Source organism: Zeus faber (assembly GCF_960531495.2).
Source record: "Zeus faber genome assembly, chromosome: 10".
Lineage (NCBI taxonomy): Eukaryota > Metazoa > Chordata > Actinopteri > Zeiformes > Zeidae > Zeus > Zeus faber.
Window position 1 is genome coordinate 28268652 of NC_137199.1, and position 12500 is coordinate 28281151.

General features: G+C 47.7%; 1 protein-coding gene across 4 annotated transcripts in view; it reads left to right on the plus strand.

The window, feature by feature from the left end:
- The window catches only part of glra1 (glycine receptor, alpha 1), a gene marked incomplete at both ends in the record, with an annotated part of 91603 nt that overhangs the window by 68343 nt on the left and 10760 nt on the right, over nt 1-12500 (plus strand). For all 4 annotated transcript variants that reach the window (XM_080008668.1, XM_080008669.1, XM_080008670.1 and 1 more), the window contains 2 exons: nt 1312-1526; nt 7984-8130. In XM_080008668.1, the coding sequence (XP_079864794.1) occupies nt 1312-1526; nt 7984-8130 (362 nt within the window). The remainder of the gene's footprint in view (nt 1-1311; nt 1527-7983; nt 8131-12500) is intronic.

Consider the following 12500-nt stretch of genomic DNA (forward strand, 5'->3'; position numbering starts at 1 on the left):
CTCCTCTCCTCTCCTGCTCCTCCTCCTCCTCTCCTCTCCTCCTCCTCCTCCGCTCCTCTCCTCTCCTTTCCTCACCTCTCCCCTCCTCCCCCTCTCCCCCCTCTCCACTTCTCTCATCCCCTCCTCTCCTCTCCTGCGCCTCCCCCATCGATCACCCCTCCCTCCATCTCCTCTTCCCCTTTTCTCTCTGACATTTTCATATTTCCCAGTCCTTTCTTTCTTCTTTCATCCTTTCATCCTGCACATTCCACTCATCTTCCCCTCCCTCCGTCATTATTGCCCACCCCCCCGAGTACAGCTTTCAGGGGTTCATTCTAATTGATGCGACTGGCTTCCATTGATCCTTCTTGATTAAATGGAATCTTGGGCCATCTCGTTCGCCCCCCGCGGTTTACACGACTTCCCAGAGCAGAGTGTGTATGTGTGTGTGTGTGTGGGGGGGTCGCTGCTCTTAGAGGGATGAATAATTTCTTACAATGTCCCTGTACACCCCCGGCCCTAAATCACATGACCAGCACATGCATAAAGAAACGTGAGAAACTATATTCACATCCAATCAGTAAAAGCTATTTGTTGTCCGTGGCTTCGGTCAGCGTTGGCCTTGAACGTGGGAGCAGAAAGATGACCCTAACTTCCATGACGCCTCGGGTCCATTCCCTCAGGAGGCAAGATCGCTCGCTGTGAAATCAGCCAAATGCACCTTCCAGAATTTCAAAATCTGAGTTATTCAAGCGGACACACGCTGCGTCCTGACGCCCGTGATCAGCAGAAAATTTTTAATCCGGAAAACAAGATGTTCCCTCCATCTGGTTCAGTAATTATCTTTCAGCTATTTACACAGGTAAAAATGAGGCACCGTTAACTATCCGCGGCTGTGAGAGACACCTGTTTTATTTCTTCACATCTGACGCTCAGGCTTTTTGCAAAGCATTCCATTTTTTTTGCATCTGGGCCGGATGCCCCCTTTTAGCAGCTCATTTGCGGCTGAGGATGTGACGCTCGAGTGGCGGGTGAGAGGTTGCAGGTGCACCTCCCTGAAAGCGGGGGCTGGTGTGTCTGAGCCAGGTGTGTCAGGGGAGAACGCTGCGCAGCGCTCCCTGTCTCTTCTTCGCGTGCAGACGACACAAAATATAAGCAATGTTACTGACCGCATCCCCTCGGTGTTACAGAAACGGTCAAGGGCACATTTTAATCTCTTGGTAAGCAACTTCTCGACCCGTGGAGGTGGGAACGAGGGGCTGGAAATCTTCCTGCAAATACGGACGAACGACGTGACCGATAACCGTTGCCCGTTCGTCTCTCCCCCTCCAGGAAAGTTCACCTGCATCGAGGCTCGCTTCCACCTGGAGCGTCAGATGGGCTACTACCTGATCCAGATGTACATCCCCTCGCTGCTCATCGTCATCCTGTCCTGGGTCTCCTTCTGGATCAACATGGACGCCGCGCCCGCCCGGGTGGGGCTCGGCATCACCACCGTGCTCACCATGACCACGCAGAGCTCCGGCTCCAGGGCCTCCCTGCCCAAGGTGAGATGAAGCAAACGCACCCTTTGCCTTCGGCCGTTCGTTCTTCTGCTGCCGGCTTTACAATTGAGGGTTGACGACGGTCCGGGATCCTGTAGGAACTGCAAATAATCTGTGTCGAAAAAGGAAGATAAAAAGTATGTTTAGCCCCAAAGAAAAATACTTGTTGCATTTCTTAAAACAAGCGAAAAATTGTGATCTTGGTGATGGTAATCATCTGATCGGTCGTATTAAACGGCCCACAAAACTGTAAAAAAATAATTCTAAAAATAAACATAGACGTCTCATTTCTTCTTTCAGAGCGAGAGCAAAGATTGCTGGTTCCTTTAAAAAGTTGCTTATTTATTTAATACTTGTAGAAAGTTAAAGTTGGAAGTGTGATTGTTATGAGATGTCCTAAAAGTAGGTATCGCCACTGCTATTTTGGCCGCCATGTTAACGACAGAAAAGTGAAAACTGCATCATTCAACTCTTTTCATGGCCTTTCTAGTCTTCCTTTAAGAGTGTCCGGCAGAAATCCGACTAAAGTAACCTTTCATTTCTTTATGAAAGGTCAAATCTTGACGATATGATTGGTTGAGGAGTGGATGCGTTGTTATAAAACGCCACCGAGAGGATCACTACCGTCAGTTTTTTAGGCTTCATTGAATATTCCTTTTGCCTCCGATATCTTAAAAAAATAAACCCACCCTACCTCTCTTCCAGACTTATCTGTATTTGTACTTTCTCTTAATCCACAACCGCTGTTTGTTTGGGGTTGTTGGGCCATGGGCAAGGCATTTAACATGCAATGACTTTGGCACAGCTGCTCATAGGCAAACACTACAGAGAAGTGTGTTTGTTGTGTGTGGACTGTGCAGGCACGTGCAGGGGAGGCGGAGGCGGAGGTGGAGGATGCCCGGGCGCCTGCCCCTGTGCCCCTCGATGTCCACGGTGCCCTTTTTATTTCTTCCTCTTCTTTTTTTTTTTTTTTTTTTTAAGCGTGAATGGGCATCGAGGTTGTGGGTTTTCTGGGTAAGATATGCATATTCATAAGGAATGCCGGGGATCTGCACTCCACTGTGCATCCCCTGCCTCCAAACATAACAAATGAAAACCGTACGCAGAACACTGTGTGTACCCCCCCCCCCCCCAGACAGATTGCCTGGAGCGGCAAAATGTTTTTTACTGGGGCCGTGTCCATGTGCCTTGCCTTTTCTTTTTCTTTTTGACCACCTGCCCCTCTTAACATCTCTGACAAAAAGCGTGTGTATCCAGCAAAGCTTTGCCAGGATAATAACTGTTTAAACAAAGGGAAACCGCTCAAGTTTTTTTGTGGTAGCCACATTGTCCTAAACATAGAAAGTCCATGAAGATATAACGTTGTTTATCCTTTTGAAACATCTTTTGGTCACATTGAGTCTGACAAGGTACTTTCAATGCTAAGGGTAGGGGTTCTATTCCCTTTGTATGTTACTGGGTAGAGCAAGGCACTAGCACAATTTATTTGGGATAAATGTGAGTATTAACTGATCTGCCTTCAACCCACAATGTCAACTATCAAACTCGGAGGTGGATCAGTGATGGTACAGGCCGTTGTCCCGTGGGAGTTGTTTGGTCCAGTAATTGCTCTGCATGGTCATTTAACGTCCCAGGACTCTGAGGCCATTTTGCAAGACCGGCAGACAGCGTAAAAACCAGCGTTCACTCAAGACGTTCCCATATTCCAGGATGACGACGCCGCCATCACACCTTAAAAACAAGTCAAGACCGAGTTCCCGTGAACAGCGGGACGCAGTGAGCAGCCAACACCACGGCCTCAGCACTCACGTCAGCGCAACATCGTCGAAACCTTTATCGGACGTTCCGCAGTAACGGTAGAGTTCCACCTCCTTCATCTAAGACCTGGAGGCTTTTCTTCTTGCAGAACTCTGCAGCACCCCGCTACACGCAGTTCAGGACCCGTACGCCAGCCTTGCGGGAAGGATTGCAGTCGTTCTGAAGCTGAAGGGGTAGCCTTGCCCCTCGTTAGGGCCTTGATATTAATATATTGCGACGTGTTAAAAAAAAAAAAATGTACTGTGGTGCCTTGAGTTACGAGCGCACTAGCATACGAGCTTTCCGAGTTGCGAGCCGTCGTTCAGTCGATTTTTTTTTTTAATAGATTTGCCAGCAAAAATTTGAGTTACGAGGAGCGAGCTTCAGGTGCACGGCCGCTGGTGGGCATGGCCAGCGATGCGAACAGCATCCCGCGTCTCACTCCTTCACTTCACGTGGTAACCTGAGCGCGGAAGCGCCGCTTTTGTGTTTTGTGCTCGCGTTTTGTGCTTTTTGTGCAGTTATTTTGCCAATTATTTTTTTCGAACTATGGGTCCGAAAAAAGTAAGTGCTGAGAAGGAGAAGCGGATGATGTCCATTGACTTAAAGCGGAAAAAATCATAGAAACACATGAGCGAGGTGTGCGTGTGATGGAATTGGCGAGGCAGTACGAGCTTCTACGATATGTAGCATACTGAAGCAGAAGGAGGCGATAAAGGGTACTACGCCAGCCAAGGGCGTTAAAATAATGTCTAAGCTGCGGACCGCCGTCCATGAAAAGATGGAGAATCTGCTGTGGATGTGGGTGACGGAGAGGCAGCTCGCAGGAGATAGCGTGACGGAGGCATCTGCGAGAAGGCAAAAATGATCTACACATTCTCTTTTATTGTGTTTTATTATATTTTTATACAATATTTGTTATTTATAAATACATTTTTCTTATTTAAAAACACGTAACAGAAAAAAATGGGGGTGTTTTTTTGGGGGTCTGGAACAGAATTATGGCATTTCAATTAATTTCACTGGGGAAAATTGATTTGCTATACGAGCAGATTGAATTATGAGCTCTGTCACGGAACGAATTAAACTCGTAAGTCAAAGTACCACTGTGTATATATATATATATATATATATATATATATATATATATATATATATAGTGAAGTGTTTCCGTTATTTTGGTACTTTCTAGCTTCACCCTACATGTAAAACACCACACCATTCAGATCCTTTTTGAAACACAGAAGCCTGGTAGAGAAATGGATGACATGTGAGTCCCTGTGTTCTACTCTACGCCTCCCAACCGAGCGAGTCAATACTGATCAGAAGCCATAACGGGTTGGAGCGCTGAATAAAAGGCTCGTGTGCGAGAGGGGGGTAAAGCGAGCACATTTGAGAGACAGAGAAAGAACAACAGAGCCGGAGAGAGTGTTTGTAAGTGAGAAGGGAGGGGAAAACAGGAATGAGAGGGAGAGACAGAGAGAAGATGGCTTTCCATATACAATGAACCTGTGCTGCCAGGGATTTTCAGATTAAAACGGAAGCAAAAAAAAGAAAGAAATTAAAACCGAAAAAAAAAAAATCAAATGACAGGAGTTTGCGTGAGCCAGTAGGAATGTATAATTATGTCAAGGGAAGCGGTAATCTTCACGCACGCACGCACGCACGCTTGACGCACGCACGCGCACACATTTTGTTGACATTAGGTGCTTCATGTGTTCTGAAGATTGAAGCAGCGAAGCATGATCTCAGCTGTCACAATAATGTTCACACTCCACGTTTGAGCTTAGGTAGATAAACTTCACACACACACACACACACACACACACACACACACACACACACACACCCGCGCGCACACACACGCATCCACACACACTCACACACACACGCACACACACACATATACACAGTACATCTAGTCGGTTTTTCGTTGGCACATAAAGTCTTTCTTGTGTCACCGAGTGGGACTAATTAAATGGAGAGCGAGGAGAGGAGGGAGCGGGGGGCAGACCTGTCAACACTGGGATTTGAAAATTGGGGAAACTAAAAAACCGAAAGCCATAACTGAACCTGTGGAATTGTTGGCGGGGGTTTAGTAAGAGAGCGACTCAGAGGGGTCGGAATGGCGGCCGCCTACGTCGCCTAATGGAAGCGTCGGCCCTGGATCCGCCCGAGCCGAGCAGGGAGGCCGCTCCGACCTCAGACCTCCAACCTTTTTGTTTAATCTATTTTTATGAAAGATAAAAAAAAAAAATGCCGGACGTTTCCAGGGAAAGTGGGACGTCGGGAGAGAAGGGGTTAAATGCGGCAGAATCCCGGGTAAAACGGGGGGGGGGGGGGGTTGACAGCTACTGCGCAGGGCGGGGGAGGAGCGCGCTGGGCAGATGAGTGGGGGAGGGGAGAGGGGGAGGAGAGGAGTAGAGACCCATTAGTAAACAAAATGAGTAAGCGTCCTAAATTAGAACAAGTCCACGACCATCCTCAGACCACGGCTGTCGTTTGGGTCCAGACTAAAACCCACGACGCTCAGGAACCAACCCAGATAGAAATTTGCATTTGGAGTTGCAATTAACGAGGGAACTTATGTCTCATATTCTTTTTTATTTTCGTCGGGTTTTATTTTTTTAAGAAAATGAAAACGCGTAATGCAGCCATGAAAATGCGAGTCCATTTTTTTTTTTATCATGAACGAAAATAAAGATGCGTCAGGGTATTTTTCGGGAGGCACAAAGCGACTTAGCGCTGCTTCAATGACTGGGTCTGCGGCTTGCGACGACTAGCCGGTAATTGGGGTTTCCAGTCGTTCGGCCGGGCAGCCAACTAGCGGCTCTGTCAGTCAGTCAGTCGATCAGACCGTTAGCTCAGGCGCTCTGGTCGGCCTCGGTGATTATCTCCCGGCGTTCCTCCACTGAGGCCACCTAGTCCAGCGCTGGTCAGTTCGTCTGTCATAAACACTCACATCCGGGGGAGGCGGAGGACCGGGCGCAGCCTCGGCAAAGCCAGGCCGGGCCCCCCGCTCATCGGGCCAGGGCCTCCTCCGCCTCCTCCGCCTCCTCCGCCTCTGAAAAAAAGGTTCATCCCGCCGAGGCTGCGCGGGGACAACATTTACTCGGCGGGGACTTCAACCTCCCGCCTGTTCCGTGTTTTGCGAGAAGATAAGGCGTGGTTGAATTGGGTTTGAAACAGGCTTCTCGACGGGCCTCCCCTTCCGCCGCCCGCGCGAGGCGATCCCTCTCCAGCCGAGCGGCGTCATAGCGCGCTGAGACGGAGCCTTGTAATGAGAGGCTGAGGTGAATAACGGCACTTGACGGCGAGATAGCGATCGAACAATGATCCGAACAGACTTCATTTAGCCATTTATTATTCTGACGGTCTTCACGGCTGTCCATCTTCCTCCACGCTGTGCTTGACCTACGCGTGAGCTATTGACACTTGGCTGGCCCCCCGCACAAGAGGGTATCTCATTTATACCCTTTTTGTTTCCCGGGACATTACCCCCATCCTGAAGCCGATACATGGAAACGCATCGCGGGGTCAGGACCGTTTAAAAGGCACTCTTTCCGAGGCGGTTCCGTCGACAGCCCGACGCACCCGCGAAGGTGCGCCACAAGGGGGGTTATTAACTTCCCTCCTGACAGGGGCCTCGAAAGGCCTTTCCTCGGGCTTCCTCCTTCAAGAAGTGGGGGCCCGGGAACGGGGTGAGGGGTTAAGTCACACGAAGCTGCGGGGAATCGGAGGACCTCTCTGGGCCGTCCGCCTCACGAGGGTCTCCCATCACCTCTACCCTTCCCCGCCAAAGCTCCAAAGCGGCCGCTGCCCACGCTCCTGGCCCTCCCCTCGTCCGCTCGCGTTGTTCGGAGATGAGCGCGTCTTGCCCCGTGACCCTGCTGATCTTGCTTGTTTCCGATTGAAGGGTTTTGCTGACGGCGACCGTGACATGCAGTCAGTTTGACCGCGACCGGGCGATGTGGTCAGCTTAAGTCGCTCCGGATCACCTTGTGCGCCACAAACTTAGACGACGGTGTTAGCGCCCGCGCTTCTCCCTCCGACGGGTCGCGAGTCCATTGCGAGTGGGTTGTCAGTGTATACATATTGTTCCCGGCGCTGTGCTCTGAACCCACCTCAGGAACTTCCCGCAGGTCCATCCGTCATTTTAATGTTCTTCTTCTTATCACCGAGCTTGAACACGTCTGTTTTCAGCAACGAGAGTTTAGTGTCGAAGTTCAACACCCTTTCATATATAATTGTTGAGTTGCTGCTCTGTCCTGACTGTGTAACTTCCTCTTCCGTCCATAAAACACAAAGGGTAAATTGAATAAGAACAAATCTTGTTTGATCTAGCCACACTCAAGCTTTCCTAAGAGGCATTGTGTGGTACTGCACTATTCATTTTCTGAAATAAATTAGAATGGTTCAAATCTGAAAATGGTGTCAGGGTCATGACTACAAGATGAAGGACTATCGCTCATGCTGAAGCCAGGCCAGTTTAGAACGGCTGGTTTAGACTGCATGTACAAGGTCGTCATGGCTAAGAAATAACTGGGTCCTTTGCTTGCCACGGGGACGGCGTTGCGTAACCGCGCGCGTTAGGCTGTCCCCGCGAGCCACCGGACACCACCGGGCACCTCCTAAAGCCACAAACCCTTCCCTCCGTCTCCAGGTGTCCTATGTCAAAGCCATTGACATCTGGATGGCCGTGTGCCTGCTGTTCGTCTTCTCTGCCCTGCTGGAATACGCCGCCGTCAACTTCATCGCCCGCCAACACAAGGAGCTGCTGCGCTTCCGCAGGAGGCGACGACACATGAAGGTAGATGGGAATTTTAATAATTTTGTGTTCGTATGTTTTGTATTAGATGTGTACTAATGGTGTAATGAAGGTTTATTATAATTATAATAATAAAAATAATAATAATTATTATTATTATTATTAGTAGTAGTAGTAGTAGTAGTAGTAGTAGTAGTAGTAGTAGTATTAGTATTGTTATTATTATTATTATTAATATTATTATTATTATTATTATTATTATTATTATTAGTATTATTAGTAGTAGTATTATTATTATTAGTAGTAGTATTATTTTCATCGTTGTGATCATCATAATAATCATTGTAATCATGGTAGTAATAATAATAATGATAGTCATCATCACCATCATAATAATCATGATAATCATAGTAATCATAGTAATCCTTATAATAACAATAATGCTAATAATAACAATAATGCTAATAATAACAATAATGATAATAATAACAATAATGGTGATAAAAATAATGACGTGTTCTCTGCTCCTTATGATTATGAGTTCACCACAACAGAAAAATACCAGTTAAAATTGAAGAGAGCTTACATGTGATGCCACATCTATTTGAGGCCAAATTATTAAATTAGGTGAAATTAGTCTACTTTCAAAAATCCTGCATCATTGACGAATAAACATCGTCAAACTCACATGATACATGAGAGAACACATTGTTTTCCTTCAATCCAACAGTTTCGTCCTTTTGGGCTTTTTCCAGCTATTTAATTTTTCCAGGTATTTAAAAAAGCACATTTGAGGAAGGGCGGTCGGAGATGTGGACACCAGCACAGCTCTGCTCGCTTTCGTGCCTTTCAGTCGCTCGTCGACACGAGCGTTAAACGTTTTCAAGCAACGAAACATTTACATTTACATTTACATTTAGTCATTTGGCAGACGCTTTTATCCAAAGCGACTTACAAGGGAGAATAACATTCAGCTACATTGCGACAGAGATTAGTGTAACGGAAACACCGTCTCGTCCCTCTCGCCGAGGATTCCCTGCGAACAGCGCACAGCCTGTCCCTCCTCAACGGGATAAAACATTTAGAGACTTCGGCGCCTGCGGGGGGGAAAGCGCCGGGTGGAGCCCGAAACACTGCCCTGCAATCTGCGTTCTACCTCCGCTCCGACTCGTTTAAAAAATTTACCGGGTCCGGCGATATCAACTTTGAGCGCTGCTCGTCGCCTGGGAATCAAGAGCGCATGAGTGTTTCACTGGGAGACGATTGAGAAGAATTAAAGGCGAAGCGATGCCAGGCAGCAGGCTGGTCATTACACATTCAGAGCAACAACAAAAAACACACACAAAAAAAGGGAAAACTCCCACGGTTCCAGAAGTTTTGTAGATGCATCATTTACAAGGAACGGTTGGAAGTGTACAAATAGTTTTTGTTGTGCTGTGTCTGTGTGCCTGCACGGGCGCGTGCACGCGTGTTTAAGGATGCTGAATGTTGTTTTCGGGGTCGGACACAGCATCACATTCAATTTGGACGTTGCGTTCCATTCCCGCACCCCGCCCCCCCCCCGTTTGGGCCGCCACTCGCATTTGCCTTACTGTCCCAAACTCGGAATAAATTACATTTTCTGAGATGGGGATGGATTCTGTTTGCCAATCTGTCCTTTTGAATTCTTGGTTCTCGGTGAGCTTCAAGCGGCGTAATGCGCTTTCTGGAGGGTGGTTGGTTGTCTTTGTACGTTCCTGACTGGCCCCTGTCTTTTAAGCGTTTAATCAATCAGTTGTATCCCTCCAGTCGGATTGATCAGCCACAGGCATCGCTACTGAATAAACAGTAAAGCTGTCGGCGCTGCAGGCAATATCCAAGTGCTGTCTGATTGAGGCTCTTGCACAAGCTGCTGTGTGTGTGTGTGTGTGTGTGTGTGTGTGTGTGTGTGTGTGTGTGTGTGTGTGTGTGTACATGTGTATGTGTGCGCTGGTTTTCAGAAGGCTCAAGAGAGTGTGTGTTCATTCAATAATGTATTACGTGTCAGTGTGTCTACTTGTGTGTTTGTCAGTGTCTGTTGTTGTTGGTGTTATGTAATTTTCTTTTGAATTCAAAAATGATTTATAATTTATGATTATTTGACTTTTTTGGTGAGCTCCCCACACACATTCCCGTTCCCTAAACCCTGCCAGTGTTAAGGATAAAGAGAATGAGGAACAACAATTAAAGGGGACCTGTTATTCTCCTTTTTTTAATATATGGTCTAAGGGAAGGTTTTTTTTGCTGAAAATTCTGCTCAGATCATGCATTCTAGCCATTCTAACATGCCTCCAATCTGCCCTGTCTGAAAACGCTCTGTTTCAGTGGGAGGAGCTTCCCTCCTGAGGCCCCGAGTTCTATGAGCCGATGTGGTTTGAGCATGGCTTCCAGGTTTTTTATTTACTCTCTAACTTTCACCGATCTCATCTTATCATTCCACCAAAATCTGTTTCCCAACAATTCTGAGGCGAGAAATAAGCAGTTTCTGACTCTTCGCCCCTATTAGATCTACAATGTCTAATTGTAAAGCTTGTTCTGACGCACCGCGACGCACCGCGACGCACCGCGACGCACCGCGACGCACCGCGACGCACCGCGACGCACCGCGACTCACTGGGGCTCTGGGACGCGCATAAAATAAGATAAGATAACAAAATAAAATAAGATAAATAAATACGTGGTTTTGTTGGGAGAAACGCCCAGCGGATTGGGTGGAGCAGATGACCATATAAAGAAATCCGTGACGAGCTGACATCAGCTCCTGCTGAAAGTAGAAAAAAACATTTAAAAACCGAGCGTTGGGAGCGCTCGGAGCGTTTGCGGCGTGCGGAGCGTTCAGAGCCGTCAGAAGCCTGAATGTTTTGCTCGCAGCGATTTCTTTGTCATTAGTTTACCTCATCATTTGACAACTTTTATTTCACAATCATTTTTTTTATTTTGCCACGTCTAATTTGAACATCCGGCATAGTAACAGTATATATAAGACAGAAAATAAGGAAAAGCATGAGAGGCCTACTTCAAAAATAAACATGAAAGATGTCATTGCCATGCACCTCAGATGCATTTAGATCTAAATATCCATGACAGGATCATCTCCGTTAATCCAGTCTAATGTTGAAATGCAGCCAAACTGTGGCAGGCAAAAAAAATGTTTCAATGACTGAGAGACGGACGGAAATAGAAAGAGTGAGGGAGAGAGACAGAGAGGGCAAGAGAGAGAGGGGGGTGTCACACATTCTTAATTAACCTCTCTGGCCAGCCGCTCTAATGTGGGTCTAATGTGATCGGTGCTGAGAGCGGGGCCTCCATTACGACTCTGAGAGGACAATCAGTCAGCAGCAGAGCTCCAAAGAGCAGAATGTCACATTTCCACTCCACAATAAACCAGAGGCTGCCTCCCCTCCCTCTCCTCCCTCTCAAGACCCTGTGAGCGGGCAGCAGGGTGGATGCAGGGTGGAGGGGAGGGGAGGGTGGGGGCATCAACAGTGGGCAACCTGTGCTCCGCGCTATGGAGAAATCTCACCGCAAAACTTCACATTTTATCATCCAGCAACGAGGAATCCAACGAGAGAAAGCAACAAGGGCGTGGATTGAAGGGGGTACGCTTGTGACCCGCCAATAATGATATCATTATGAATGACAAAGTATTAACTGTCATAAAACATGATGCTGGCTTTTCCATTTCTCGATTCAATTCTCATTAGCGGGGGGAAAAAGACTTGGTTCCAACCCACAAGGCGCACTCGTTGGGATGTGGAGATCCTGGTGTTTTGGTAGGTCTTTTCGAGGGCTGCCACCAGATAGTCGACGAGAAGATTCTGAGTCGGCTTGGTTTTTCATCCCGTTCGGGGGCTGCGCCTTGTCAAAGTTCACCTTGAAACCCACGTATATGGCCTGACCTGTCTATCGAATGCTCGAGGGCTTTTAATTTGAAAGAAATTTCCACAGCCTCCTTGCTCGTCGTCCGGACACATTCGGAACCGCGGCGTTCCCAACGACCGATTTCCCCGGCGTTTAAAGTCGACGAGTCGAAAAGTCCCAAACAATATTGCGCGTGTTAAAAAAATATTGAGTGTATTATAAGAGCCCTTTGAAAGCGTTAGTCACATTCTTCAAAATCCAAATCACATCTTAAATACCCTCTTTCGGCTTTGTAGCGCAGACCTCAACCCCCCACCGAGTTCGTCCGACATGACGGCCATGGAGAGCAAAATATACCAGAGGGATAACGTACAGCCAGCCGGTCATCATCGCAAAATAACACCCCCCGACAACTCTGACTAAACACCCGCTGATTCCGCCCGGCAACCCGCTGAGCCCTGCCAGTTCCGATCTCCGGGAACCGTGGAACGTGGAGCCAGGTGTGCGGATCAGGAGGACGGCGGCTCTGCGTC